General features: G+C 45.6%; 2 protein-coding genes across 4 annotated transcripts; both read left to right on the top strand.

Moving 5' to 3' along the window:
• The first annotated feature begins 1433 nt into the window (after positions 1–1433).
• On the top strand, positions 1434–5204 carry LOC136529813 (heptahelical transmembrane protein ADIPOR1-like). The gene is made up of 4 exons (XM_066522876.1): positions 1434–2102; positions 2218–2313; positions 2797–2851; positions 4284–5204. The coding sequence occupies exons 1-4, from the start codon at positions 1813–1815 to the stop codon at positions 4956–4958; spliced, it is 1116 nt and encodes a 371-aa protein (XP_066378973.1). The 5' UTR covers positions 1434–1812; the 3' UTR covers positions 4959–5204.
• A 176-nt stretch (positions 5205–5380) lies between these two features.
• Positions 5381–9233, top strand: LOC136529812 (formamidopyrimidine-DNA glycosylase-like). Of its 3 annotated transcripts, none has more exons than XR_010777425.1 (10): positions 5381–6275; positions 6574–6625; positions 6712–6769; positions 7315–7383; positions 7473–7598; positions 7695–7745; positions 8001–8078; positions 8169–8268; positions 8375–8500; positions 8582–8593. XR_010777425.1 is itself a non-coding variant. In XM_066522874.1 (10 exons), exons 1-10 carry the CDS (start codon positions 6044–6046, stop codon positions 8978–8980), a joined length of 1149 nt encoding a protein of 382 aa, XP_066378971.1. In that variant the 5' UTR covers positions 5381–6043; the 3' UTR covers positions 8981–9233. The 3 variants fall into 3 exon arrangements, 2 of the variants coding, with proteins under 2 accessions (XP_066378971.1, XP_066378970.1); XM_066522874.1 differs by having other exon boundaries at positions 8220–8268; positions 8466–8500; positions 8582–9233; XM_066522873.1 differs by having other exon boundaries at positions 8466–8500; positions 8582–9231.
• Positions 9234–13610: the final 4377 nt, after the last annotated feature.

Genomic DNA, 13610 nt, shown 5'->3' with positions numbered 1-13610 from the left:
TCTCGGCATGCACGATTCAATGCCATCGCTGACCCTGCTGACCTGGTCCGACAACATGCGAATCCTTGTGCGTGCACTGCACTGCTCGTCATCATTCCCGAATCATCACCGGCGCTGCTGCTGGCTGCACCGATCACCTCGTCTGAAACTGAAACCCACACGTTTCGAGTCACGTCGAGTCATAAACTCATCATAGTCACGTCGGTGACAGGAAAGGAAACATCCACCCGTCAGAACTCAGAAGTCAGAACGCAGAAGCCAGAAGCCTCTCCCCTCCTGCCTTGCCGGGCCGAGTTCGTTGCGAGCTCCCAACCAACCGGGTCGGCCGCCGCGGACCATGACGCCACGCCGCCCGCCGCCGCGCTTTCTCGGCGTTCCAACTTCCAACGGGTTGCCCACACGCCACGACGGGAAGAGACCTGCAGGTGGGCAGAGGGTCTCCAGGTCCTCCTCGGCAGCGGGGGAGGGGGGTGAGTTTGCCGGAGAATTCATTGCGGCGGTTGGGAAGATGGATGGATGGGTGGCCAGCAAGCAGACCAACGGGCCCAAGCGGGTCAAACTCAACTCAAGGGCTTCAGCTTCAGGGGACCCGCGGCGACGGCGAGGAGCAAGCAACAACTACACCTACCTGTATTCTACCCCACTGCCAAATGCCAAATTGCCAATGCCATGCCACCGTGATGGATTTGCAAAGCGATTATGAATAAGATTGGTAATAGGGACGTCTTCGTCCTATGGAAGTATAATTCATTTAGGCTTATCTTAAGCCGAAGTTTTTCACTATGTCGGTGCCCAATTAATGGACTTGTATTTGTTATAGGATGAAGTGTGTGGTTTAGCTAGGTTTGAGCAAGAACTCAATTAATTTTCTGAATTCACAGTCGGTGTAGAAATGTGAGCACTTTATATATGGACGACATAAACGCACATGTTATGAAGTCAATATTGTCAGTTCAGATACACTCTGACCTGAGAATTGGAAATTTACAGCTACTATGTACTAATGTGTCCTCACTCAGGCTTGGAAAGATACACCTGCCACTAGTAGCAAATTGAAGTTTCTGTGACATTAAAATGGTCCACTCAGAATTAAATATGCCAGTGAATCCTGTCCTGTTGTTAGTACTATTTGATTTCCCCTTTTATGTTTCTTTTTAAAACCTCCAAAAAAAGATGATTGATGTGGGCTCCTTTTAATTTTCCTTCCCAACACCAACAGTGCTCTCCCCCCTCTTCCTTCTGTGAGGACTGAGGACCTTATTGACAACAGGCAATACAGTGTTGATGTGGGTTGTTGCCCTACCTGTATTTGTCCATGTCCCCTTCAAAGCAGAAGCAGTCATCAGGCCCCTCCCTCTACCCCTCGTGTGTGCACACATTACCACACCAGACCAGATACACACTACCATCTCCTCCTAGTTCCTACAATTTATATACGTGGGTGGGCAGCGACATGTGAGCCCTGGAGCAACATAAGTGCTGGACGTTTTCGCTTCATCTTGGAGGCATCGATCGGAGATAAATTCAGGCCATGTAAGAGGAAACAAAAGCAGCTTAAATACCACCTCATCCTCGCGTTCCTTGCCTTGTTTGCAACAACTTCTTGCAGGCTTGCTTGCGTGCGTGCAGTGCAGCTCACAGGTCACAGCCTCACACTATATCACTGCGTTGTCTGTGCTGTGCACCCATCTCCAGCTCCAGCCAGGCCTTTATAGCAAAGCCTTCCGGTTCCTGGCCCCGTGATAATTCTAGAGAGAGAAGGCAGAGAGGTGTGAGCAAGAGGTGTAGAGAGAGAGGGAAGGCGTGGTGGGCATGGACAGTGAGGAGGGCGCCACAGTGTGTGCCCACGCCCACCAAGAAGAAGCAGCGGCGGCCATGAAGGAAGCAGGAGGAGGAGGGGGCAAGAGGAGGAGGAAGCAGCAGAGGAAGGGAGGGGACGGCGGCGGAGGGAGGAAGAAGTACGTGCTGGTGAGCTACCAAGAGCTGCCGGAGTACATGAAGGAGAACGAGTTCATCCTCAACTACTACCGCTCCGAGTGGCCCATCCTCAATGCCGTGCTCAGCCTCTTCTCCTGGCACAACGAGACCATCAACATCTGGACGTACGGACGGGTTCACTGCCCGGCCCGGGCTCGGCTCATCTCCTGAATCATTTCTTTGGTGTGGTTCCCTGAATCTTGCTGCTGAAATTTAATGGTCTCGTGGTTGTGGGTGCAGGCACCTTCTTGGGCTCATGCTGTTCTTCGGCCTCACCCTGGTGCATCTCGGCCAGTACTTCCCCCAGGTGGCTGATCTGATTGGACACCTCTCCTGGTGAGCTACTCTTCAGATTTTGCTACTAAAATCTCATGCCAGTGCAAATTGGTTCATTTGTTAGGAATTAGTAGCGCAACACCATGTTTCAGGCTTTCAGTCATTCAGTGACAATGGAGGACACCTGAGTCGCAAAAAAAAAAAAAAAAAGAAAAAGAAAAAAGAAGAAGAAGACGACAATGGAGGACACCATGAGTTAAATATCTACTAGGATTTTACACCATGCTTAGCTTCTGGTTCAAAGGCACACGGTTGTTGTGGGTTTGTACTGAAACTTCTGTGCTAGTAACTTAAGCTGTACTCTAAAGTCTCGCCAATTGAGTTCAATTCCAAAACACGTGAAGTAACCTCGACAACGATAGTACATATGTTTGCTTCAGCTATGATGACATTGTTGAGTAAAGAAAGTAGTTCTATACTCTATAATTGAGAAGTTGCGTTCTTACTTGTAAAAATTCTTCTCTGTTTTTTTTATTTCTGCAGGCCAATCTCAAAGGTTGCTGAAAATGTCTCCAGCAATATTGGAGATGTCCTATCAGTGAGTAACTTTCACTTCCTGCAACATTTTATCCCATGCGGTAATTCTAGGAGAATACACTGGAATGCAGTGAAAATGTCCTGGTTAGATCTGCATGAGTAGGACATCCTGCCTGCTACTCTGAATGCATCAAACAAAATTTTGTACTGGTTTGTTGCTTTTTGTTTGTTCTGATGTGCATGATATGGAAGGCAAGGGTGGGTGAGCTTCTGACTGCCTGACTTGATGAACCTTGTTAGATTCAACTTTTTTATGGTGCCTGCCTTGTATCTGGTCCCCGTGTTAGAAGGCACAAATGTACTGTTGCTTCACATCATCACAATAAGTTAAAATTCATGATGTGTTAGGAGGATTGAATTGTGATCTATGTGATCGTCCACACTCTGGCGTTATGACCGCCATGACACGACACGGCTCTTGTGTTTTCACGGCTCCTTAAACATTTCGAATCGTCATGGTAGCCTACTTAATCAGTAGAAGAAAGACACCGTATGAAACAATATATCATCATGAGGTTAGGTGGTGTGGAAAATGTCACGTATCCTAGCATACAATGCAATTTGCGTGATCTTGGAGGCTATGCTATGTTGCCATCATGCCATGTGTCTACCAAGTTATCGTATGAAGCCATGTTTCCTAGAGGATTTTATACCTTCCTGTTTCACTTGATACTTTTAATGCCGATTATTACTACTAGATTGCAACATGATCATGTATAGATGTTATGCCATGTGACAAGTAGTTTCATGCCAAGCCATGTTTCTTGAAGAAATTCCTGCCAAGTTATTGACCTTCCATTTAAAAAAAAAAAAACTCGGCCTACGGGGGTCATGACCGCCCCCACGGTATTGTGATTAAGAAGAATGTCTTCTCACACAGACTAAGAAAATTCCCGAACCCCCGCCCCATCCATACACAGGGAGCCACCACCCGTGAGAAGGGCCGTTTCTTAACCTATGCTTTGGCCTAGGGCGAGCGATGGGATTTTTTTTACCCTCAGCTTGAAATTCGCTCCATGTGAGTTCGAACTCAGGACCTGAGCGGTGCCTCCGGAACTGCTAACCAACTAGACTAGCATCCTTTGGTGACCTTCCATTTTCACACATGATAAATTTTCTGTTGACTCTTCTATTCCAACAAGCTGGCACAACGGTGCTTAATAATGGACCATGTATGTATAGCAGACCTTAGTCTGAATTACTAGTGGTTGCTGTCATTGTTTGGCCACAAAAGTATTCAATGAATACAAACCTGAATAGGAGGGATATGGTTGGATGTAGCATGCAGCATATTGCTTTCAGATGTTTAATGACAACATCATGCTAGTAGTAGTAGTAGAGTCTAGTTGTTGATTCTGGTAACCTACTAACCTGCCATGAAAAATAATGATGATATTAACTTGGATTGGAATTGTCATGTGTGGTCCGTCCAGGGCGCGGCCATGTTCATCCAGACGAACCCGACGCTGGTGTCGTACGGCGCGGCGGTGACGTCGCAGACGACGCGGTGGCCCTTCTTCGTGTTCCTGGCGGGCGCCATGTTCTGCCTGCTGAGCAGCACCGCGTGCCACCTGCTGTCGTGCCACTCGCACAGCCTGAACCTGTTCCTGATCCGCCTCGACTACACGGGCATCGCGGTGATGATCGTGGTGTCCTTCTTCCCGCCCATCTACTACATCTTCCAGTGCGAGCCGCACTGGCAGGTGGTGTACCTGTCGGCGATCACGGCGGCGGGCGTGGGCACGGTGTACGCGCTCATGTCGCCCCGCCTGAGCGCCGCGCGGTACCGCGCCCACCGCGCGCTGCTGTTCGTCGGGATGGGCCTGTCGGGCGTGGTGCCCGCCGTGCACGCGGCCGCCGTGAACTGGCACGAGCCCGCCCGGAACGTGACGCTGGCCTACGAGGGCGCCATGGCCGCGTCGTACCTCGTCGGCACCACGTTCTACCTCACCCGGGTGCCCGAGCGGTGGAGGCCTGGCGCGTTCGACCTCGCTGGGCATAGCCACCAGATCTTCCACGCGCTCGTCATCGCCGGCGCGCTCGCGCACTACGGCGCCGCCATCGTGTTCCTCAAGGCCCGCGACGAGATGGGGTGCCCGGCCAGTTAGTGATGACACCGGATGCGGGATGCCCGCGACGACATGGGGGTGTCCGTCGAGCGATCGAGGATTGGGAAGAAGAAAATTAAAAACCATTTTTTTTTTGTTTACACCTTTACTTACAGCAGCAGTAGCAGCAAGTGTGCAAGATTCATCGTTAATGACAGTTGATTGGCGTCAGTCACAGATTCCTTCTCAATTTGTACATAGAAGAAGCTCATCGAGTCATGATTGATTAATAGTACATTCTTTCCATCGGTTTGGAATATGCAAATTCGAAAGTTATTTTTTTTAATCAAAACTGAATGCAGGCAATAGATGTTTCGCGTCTGTCTGTCTGTCTCTGGCTGCGTTGCCATATCCGACAACACGAGCCAGCGACGACTGAGCTACTCGTCCAGTATCCGTTGCTTTCAGGCGGAGTAGCCTAGACGCGACGCCGAGGCCGGTGGCCGGTACAGATGGAGCCGTCGAGCTCCAGCCTCCAGGCTACAGCGATCCTCACCGGCCGGGCTCATAAATGGGCGGTCGACCCGTCCAACAACCGGAACGGACGGACCTCTGACCTCTCATTCCGTGCAGCCCGCAGCTGTCATGGCCGGCTGTCGGTCCTAGTAGACCGGCCAGCCGTCACGACGTCCCCGTACGTCCACGCGCGCCATTTACACTCGCCTTGTTCGTCGGCCGTCGCCGTCGCCGTCGGCATCATTTCGGCAGCCGGGCCGTTGCTGCCGAGTGCCAACCCAATCATGGCGCGACCGCGAGGCATTCCTGCCACCGGCACCGCCGCCGCCGATCCGTGTCGTTGGCCCACGCCACAGAGCCCCAAGTCGTGTCAGCAGTGAGCTGCTGGCCGCTCAACGCCGGGGAGACTGTTGCGATTTCCTTTTTTTTTGTTTTTTGTTTTTTGTTTTTTGAGGAACAGACTATTGCGATTTGACAAGTCCAAGTAGCATGGGCCGCACTGCTCAGAACACATGGGCTAACTGGGCCGGGAAAGGAGAAGAAGGAAAACACGGAGGGCTTTCACGACCCATGACGAGCGAGCGAGAGAGGGAGAGAGAGACGGAGAGGGTGGAAGTTCACGCGCGGGGATGCCGGAGCTGCCGGAGGTGGAGGCGGCGCGGCGGACGCTGCAGGCGCACTGCGTGGGGAGGCGCATCGCGCGCTGCGCCGTGGCGGACGACGCCAAGGTGGTCGTTGCCGCCGCCGGCCGCGCAGCCTTCGAGCGCTCCATGGTCGGCCGGACTATCGTCGCCGCGCGCCGGAGGGGCAAGAACCTCTGGCTCCAGCTCGACGCGCCGCCCTTCCCATCCTTCCAGTTCGGTCAGTCCGCAAGAACTACTTACTACGTGGCGGCCTCTAGAGTTGGCCAGTCTTTGGTACTGCTATAGCTTCGGTGCCCTGCTAGTGCTGCGTTGCCTGCCTTGTGTATTGTTGTTATTCAAAAATTGGTAGTTGAAATGTCACCTTTGGTTTATGCTGCTAAGAATCTGGTCGAAAATTACCGTGATTAGTTGTGATTCAGGTTTAATTATCCTTAGCAATCGCATGAATTCTGCTACTTTGCGTGGGTCTTATACTAAGGAAGTGAGGGGTTATAAGAGCATGCTTTGGATTGCAGGGATGGCAGGCGCGATATATATCAAAGGCATTCCTGTGACGAAGTATAAGAGGCAAGTGACCTTTTTCCGTTTTATACTTTGCAATTTTGTGAGCTCAGCAATCGGTTTCTAGGAAATAATTCTTCGCAAGGCTGCAGATCCGTTGTCAATTCCGAAGAGGAGTGGCCCTCCAAATACTCCAAATTCTTTGCTGAGGTAACGATCCCAAACATAATGTCGCATCAATTTTGTTTTCTAGCGTGGCACTCACGCTCTTGTTGGTTATATGTTACTTCTGCAACTGGGATTGTATGTATATACTGATAAAATGTGATGTCCAGTACTACAAGTTATCAAGTTTAAATCTACATTGAATCCTTGTTCGTGCACACTATTATTGATTAGTACAATAACAGTCAAAAAGCAAGAAATGTCTTCCAGTAAACTTAGTAAAAAATACATCTTCAGATGAGCCAGTAACTAATCATTCAACAAAACCACATGGACAGTGGGTGTGGATGCCCCCCACTTGCTAATTAGGATATAGAAAGAAACTTGGGGAACAAATTGTATTGTTGATTAATCTCAGTTTCATCTCTGATGGCTGCTTTAATGGTTGTTCAGTTCAAAGAGTGAAAGGCACATTTAATATTAATCTCAGTTCAGTTTCATACTAGCCCATTTGCGTAAATTTGAAAATTTGGCTCGTGGGATGTTGGTTTGGAGCCTTGTTATTTCTAACCTTTTGGCTTGATTTATAGCTTGATGATGGTTTGGAGTTCTCTTTCACTGATAAACGGCGCTTTGCAAGAGTCCGTTTGTTTGACGATGTAGGTATTTTTCATAGGTTCTGTTTAAAAATCTGAAGATTTCTTGCCTGTTTCTCGTACAGATTTTCTCACCCAAGTTATATTTGCAGCCTGAAACTGTACCCCCAATTTCTGAGCTAGGTCCAGATGCTCTGTTTGAGCCAATGTCTGTCGACAATTTCTTGGACTCCCTGGGTAGAAAGAAGATTGGGATAAAAGCTCTTTTACTTGATCAGGTGATCAGCATCCAACCAATACAATCTTTCCCATGCAAAAATCTTTTCCCTGCAATGTACACACTTGACTTGTTGCAGTTTTTATAAAATGAGCAGAGCTTTATATCAGGCATTGGTAATTGGATTGCAGACGAGGTGCTTTACCAGGTATTCGTACATTCAACAGCAGTTGGTGTGGCTTGCATAAAATGTAGCAATTAAATTTGATAAAGGGCAGACCCAGTGCCGGAGGCTCCCACATGAGTGGGGTCTGGGGAAGGGATAAACCGAGACAAGCCTTTCCCCCGCAAAATCTGCGGAGAGGTTGCTTCGAACCCACGACCTGGTGACTCAGTGAGACAGCTCTCACCACTGCACCAGGCCTGCCCTTCAGCAATTAAATTTGATATGTTTTTTTTTCAGTCAAGGATCCATCCATTACAGATTGCTTCGAATCTACCTAGGGAGAGTTGTGAAGCACTGCACCGTAGTATCCAAGAGGTGGGTCTAATTGGACAACGCTATGTACTGAATTACATTCTACTGAAGTAGCCTTGTAGCATACCAAACTCCTGATTAAGAATTTACTAGGTTGTGAAATATGCTGTTGAAGTTGATGCTGACATGGGCCGCTTTCCAAAGGAATGGTTATTTCATCACCGTTGGGGCAAGAAGCCTGGCAAAGTCAATGGTAAGACTTTCCTCACTTTTAGTCATGATTTCCCTTAACATACTTGGGCAAAGCCTTCACTTATGGTGTTTGCTGATATCTGTCTTTTTATATGATGATGTATAAGACAAATCAAACTTGTTAATTCCAATGCTGCATACACACTCGCACCAGACTTTGATTCCTTCTGAGGATTAATTAAGTTTTTGGTCCTTCAGGAAAAAAAATTGAATTCATCACAGCTGGTGGCAGGGTAAGTAATTATCCACTTCAGTACTAGACCTTCAGCTATGGCCAGACAGGTCTAACTTCTGATACTACTTTGTTTACTCAGACTACTGCCTATGTGCCGCAATTGCAAAAACTGATTGGAACCCAGTCCAGCAAAATGATAGCCGCTAACCTGGAACGACTAGAAGAGAACGGTGATACCAAGGATTCAGGGACTGAGGGAGAAGATGCAGATATTTTGAAGCCAAAAAAGCGAGCCTCAACCTCCAGGGCTGCCAGGGGACAACAAAACAAAGATACCGTGGGTGCCATTTCGAGAAAAGCAAGGGGAAATGGTGGTGGCAGTAAGAAACCAGATGCCGATGTTGAGCCAGCTGAACCAGAAACAGTTGTCACTGAAAGCAACGGTGAGCAAGTTTTGGACCAACCCAACAGTAATGCTATCAATAAGTCAGATCAGGTTACAAGAAGATCGTCAAGGAAAGTGAAACCCCGTAAGTAAATCTGAACAAGGTAGCCAGGAATCGGTCCGTTGATTTTCACTATTATTAGCAATCAGCATTTTGGTGTATATATATGTAGTGGCCAGCATATTTTGCGCTGAGTGAAAACCTGGAGGAATGGTTTCAGCACGCTCTGTGTTGGTTGTAGCATGCTCTGTGTAATGTACCTTAGGAACATAAGATGCCTGGTGCATATTCTCGCGGAATTCAGATCTATACAATATGGTGTTGGTATATACAATTCTTAATTTCCTTCAGTCATCCACGTTTGTTTTGATTAACCTACATGCAAATATGTATATGACACATAATTTCTCTTTCTTTATTATACGGTTATAGATACAAAAAGATTTTGTTCATTGAGAATAACAAACACATCAACCACATGTCTGGAGCTCAAGCAAACAATCACCATGATGATGCTGAAGGTTAGCTTTTCCTATCGGTATATATTAGGAGGATGAGGAATACCATCAGTAGTGGTTGAGATTCCAAAACTAAACAATATGTCACGGGTAGTTAGATTGGACAAGATAAAGGGATATAGACAAAAGAATGGCTTAGGTTGAGAAGCCTTTTAAAAAAAAAAAGGTTTGGGAAGATCACTAGCACTTCCAACAAAACGATTATTTAGACTGAGGTACTTTTTCTTTCAAGAAAAAGGATTTGAGAATGAAGCACAAATGATACTGACAAAATGGCTAGCTAGATTAAGAAAGCCCACAGGTCCAATACAATACTACTTGGGTTGGAGCATTGTTTGTTGGCTAGCGTCCATGATCTGTTTATTTGCTCCCATCTAGATTAGAGGTTTGAAGTTTGATATGGAACTCATCAGAATTAGCGATATGATCTTTGTTTCTCTGGTAGTCAAAAGCAAGGTAGAATAGAATGCAAAACCAAGTAAGACCATAATTTGTAATAGTCATGAATAGATGCATCTGTTAAGTAAAGAAGATGCAGTTGGCAAGTTGGGCGAGATAATAGAATCAAGATGAAATTAATGTGTGTCACCTAAAAGGTGTATTTTCTTGAAGTCAAAGTGAAAAATTTGTAATATATTACAAGTCTTCAACACAGAATAAGATGCTTTTGGAAAGACCATGACGAAGCACATAGCTAGATTGTTGACAGTGCATTCGTTTCAACATTTTTTTGTACAATTCCAGTAGAGAGATATTCATACTTGGTAATTATCAGGCACCTAAATTTTTAGTAGTATTATATGCTAGCAAAGCTCCCGCAAAAAATATGCAAGCAAAGAAGCACACCTGATGAAGAATACATAATCCCAAAAGGCCACCGTGACGTGCATCATGCGCCAATCTTTGCCGCAAAACTCTAGGATCACCAGCAACACGAAGGAGGACATGGACCAATGCACGTGCATCATGGAGTTCTTTGGGGTTGCCATGCGAGACCAGCGATTGACTATTGCAGACGACGACCAAGTAATATCATCGGCATTAGCTGACTTGGATTAGCTGACTACGTACAGCCTCCGACGGAGTACCTACTTCAGTACCATGAGTCCATGGGCACATGTCACGTGGCTGGCATACCATGATGGCATCCTCCACTGCTGGGATCACTACAACCAGCGCTGGAAATGACACGCCGCCGAATGCTAGCCGCATGGCATGGTGCCCTCAGATTGATGATACTAACCTAGGGACTCTACAAGAGCTATCGTAGTCATCAAATCCAAGTCTGCAAATGATGACAACAAGCGGATCTTTGCCCTTTCTCCGTGGCCAGCGGAGCAAGGTACCTTTTCATTTGCCGGTGATCGTCTTTGATTTGGGTGGCATGGCGAGCCACATGCCTGCATGATGCATGGTGTGCGCATTTGATGCTTTCTGTTCCTGCATGCTGATTTTATATGAGAAAATATGTAGCTAATATATTAACCAAATATGAAGTTTGCTCACAGTTGAGAAGAAACGCTTCAAACAAATCTATTATTATAATGGCCTAGTAATATCGCCAAGGTGTTCCAAAAAAATATTTCCTTCCATGTAAAAGACATGTACGATACACATCTATATGTGACTTCTATTTTCTACATAATACGAAAAGGGATGGAGGCAGCTTAACTTAAAATCAAACATGTAAGCACTCCAACTCACATAACTCTCTAATTCTTCTCGTGGACTCCTCTGATAGCCAACCTTGCTCACTACTTCTGTTAAATAAACGTTGCCTATCCATGGCTAATCGTGCAAAATATATCTGTTCAGTTCTGCTTACTTCCTATGGTTGTTTGGACTAAAATAAAGAAAAAAGATAACCTTAATAAAATCTTAATTGAACCTATGATCTATATGCAACCATAATCATGTTCCAACCATAATCTTGTGAGGTTCTCAAATCTAACTCATTATTTGTTAGTTGTGTTGTTTCCGTCGATCTTGCTGCTCGCAACAATCAACTGTTTAGATCGAAGAAACCTTAATCTCTAGTGCCCATATTCATCATAAGATACATAGATAGGGAAAAAATATACCTCCTGCACCGCGGCGATAATTGTTGGCCTAAATTCCATCCATGACTATCACTAGTGTTCTCTTCGTAAACAGAAGTCAGCTTATTTATAGCCATCCAGTAGAACGAGAAGTTACACGTGTCTTAAGGAATCTTTGCATGTCCGCTATATGCCATTTGGTTGTGAATAAAAAGAAGCCATTTGTCATGAAGGTGGACAAAAGAAAGCACACATCTTAAGGAACCTTTGCATGTCCACCACGTGCCATTTGGTTTTGGTTGAAAAGAAACCACTTGTCATGAGATGGTGGACAAAAGAAAACATGCTGTCTTAAGGAACCTTTGAATGTCCACCACGTGCCATTTGGTTGTGAATGGAAGAAAGCCACTTGTTATGAGAAGGTGGTCAAAACAAAATGTGGTGGAAGAAGAAATTTAAGATGTATATAAATAGGTCCTTGAAAGAATGAATATTAAGACTAGCCAAAATACCTAGGTAAAATTAAAAATAGACCCTCCCCTCCCCCCCAAAAAAGTAACTTCATATTATAAATACTTATACTATCAAACTAGTTTCCTTTGCCACCTATTAGATCAAGTCCTTGTTTGCAAAGTTCTATATTATGATTTTTAATGCGTAAGAACACATGTGATCTCCTGTGATAATCTGCTTATGCCACTAAAACTAGAAAATTATGTGACATTACCAAATCTATGATGCTTGTGTGATGAAAAATCAATCTTCACCTCTCGTGCATGTTAAATCATGTTCCACGTCAAAACATGTTTTTGACCATAGATTTTGTGACAATCATTCTTTCATCATTAAATTATGACATTTGATTTCTTGTTAGGTACGAAAAATGCAACGAAATTTCTTATGGCCTGTCAAATGCCCACATATCATGCAGCTTATTTGTGGGCTAGAAAAAGTCACAAATATCATGTGGTTCGTCAAGGCCCATGTAGAAAGTAGCCAATTTTTGAGCCCATCCCAATTGCAAGCCCTATTCATTTTCCACTAGCTCATGTCAAACAATTTTATAACCACTACACTTTTTGTTTAAGGTCCATTTTTCAAGGTACAACCCATCTTAGGCGTGCAATATATGTATGGGCCTATGTCCATTTACATGTCAAGCCATTTTTGGCCCATGCTACTATAAATTCATTTTTTCGCATGATTTTCACTGCCCGTTTGGTCAGAACAGGCAACGATAGTGTTTCATCACCACCTTAAAAGTCGGTGAGGCATAGTGGACCTTCAAACTAGCGTTGAGAATTCCCACAATTTTCACCACTGGATCATATGATGATCCAGCAATGAGAATGCTTTTTACTACCATTTGAAGGCCGCTGCACCACCTACTGTTCAACCGTCAAACAAAATAGATTTTATCATTGAAATTCCTAGTTTGGTTTTGGTAACTGAGTGCCTACCATGTGGAAGTACTAATGTTTTCATTTAGTATGATTAGCTAGGGTCCACTTGATGGTGATGGACAAGGTATAGGAGGTGATAGAGATGGTGTTCAAGATCACATACATGCAAATGTTCAACAAATGGAGTGAAGATGGAGCAAAAGAAAGCCACAAGGCAAAGGTATTGGTTAGGGCTTTGCTTTTGCCAACCAATGTGCAATAGAGTCGGTTTAGCATAGATAGCCATAGTATAAAGAGGGGAAATTTTTAGTCGTAACAGTTATCTAGTGCCACTAAGTGTGAGTCTCATTTGCATATGCATTGCACTTAGTGACGATGGTGAGATGCAAGTGAAAATGTTTTGGAAAACATCTTGAAAAATGCTAACTCTGGTCTTAAGTGTTTGGAAAAAATATTTGTTAGTTGGCACAATTGCTAATTGGTGAAGGATTGCTCTCGGTGCTGCTGTCGAGCAGGCACTAGATGTGTCTGATCCTACACTAGACGTGTTGACCCCTACTAAAGTCTAAAACTTTGAGCTTGCGCACATGTATGACCGGTGTACACCGGACTGGGTCCCACAGAACAAGGCCGGTGCTAACAGGGTGCGCGCAAAAAGCCTGGGGTGCTCATTGTACATGTTTGGTGAGGCACCGGACTGTGACACCATCCCATTCGAGCAGAGAGGCTGCAAACGTGCAACTTTGAGCATTGAACTCACCG

This window comes from Miscanthus floridulus, chromosome 19, assembly GCF_019320115.1.
Source record: "Miscanthus floridulus cultivar M001 chromosome 19, ASM1932011v1, whole genome shotgun sequence".
NCBI lineage: Eukaryota > Viridiplantae > Streptophyta > Magnoliopsida > Poales > Poaceae > Miscanthus > Miscanthus floridulus.
The sequence above is the reverse complement of the archived record's forward strand: the minus strand, read 5'-3'. Positions and strand labels throughout refer to the sequence as shown.

Excerpts from the sequence above, each read along its gene's own strand:
- LOC136529812 (XM_066522873.1), top strand. The coding sequence starts at position 6,044 with ATGCCGGAGCTGCCGGAGGTGGAGGCGGCGCGGCGGACGCTGCAGGCG. Across the intron at positions 6,626-6,711 it reads CCTGTGACGAAGTATAAGAG|ATCCGTTGTCAATTCCGAAG; the intron begins GCAAGTGACCTT and ends GCAAGGCTGCAG. Across the intron at positions 8,079-8,168 it reads TGCACCGTAGTATCCAAGAG|GTTGTGAAATATGCTGTTGA; the intron begins GTGGGTCTAATT and ends AGAATTTACTAG.
- LOC136529813 (XM_066522876.1), top strand. The coding sequence starts at position 1,813 with ATGGACAGTGAGGAGGGCGCCACAGTGTGTGCCCACGCCCACCAAGAA. Across the intron at positions 2,103-2,217 it reads GAGACCATCAACATCTGGAC|GCACCTTCTTGGGCTCATGC; the intron begins GTACGGACGGGT and ends TTGTGGGTGCAG. Across the intron at positions 2,314-2,796 it reads CTGATTGGACACCTCTCCTG|GCCAATCTCAAAGGTTGCTG; the intron begins GTGAGCTACTCT and ends TTATTTCTGCAG.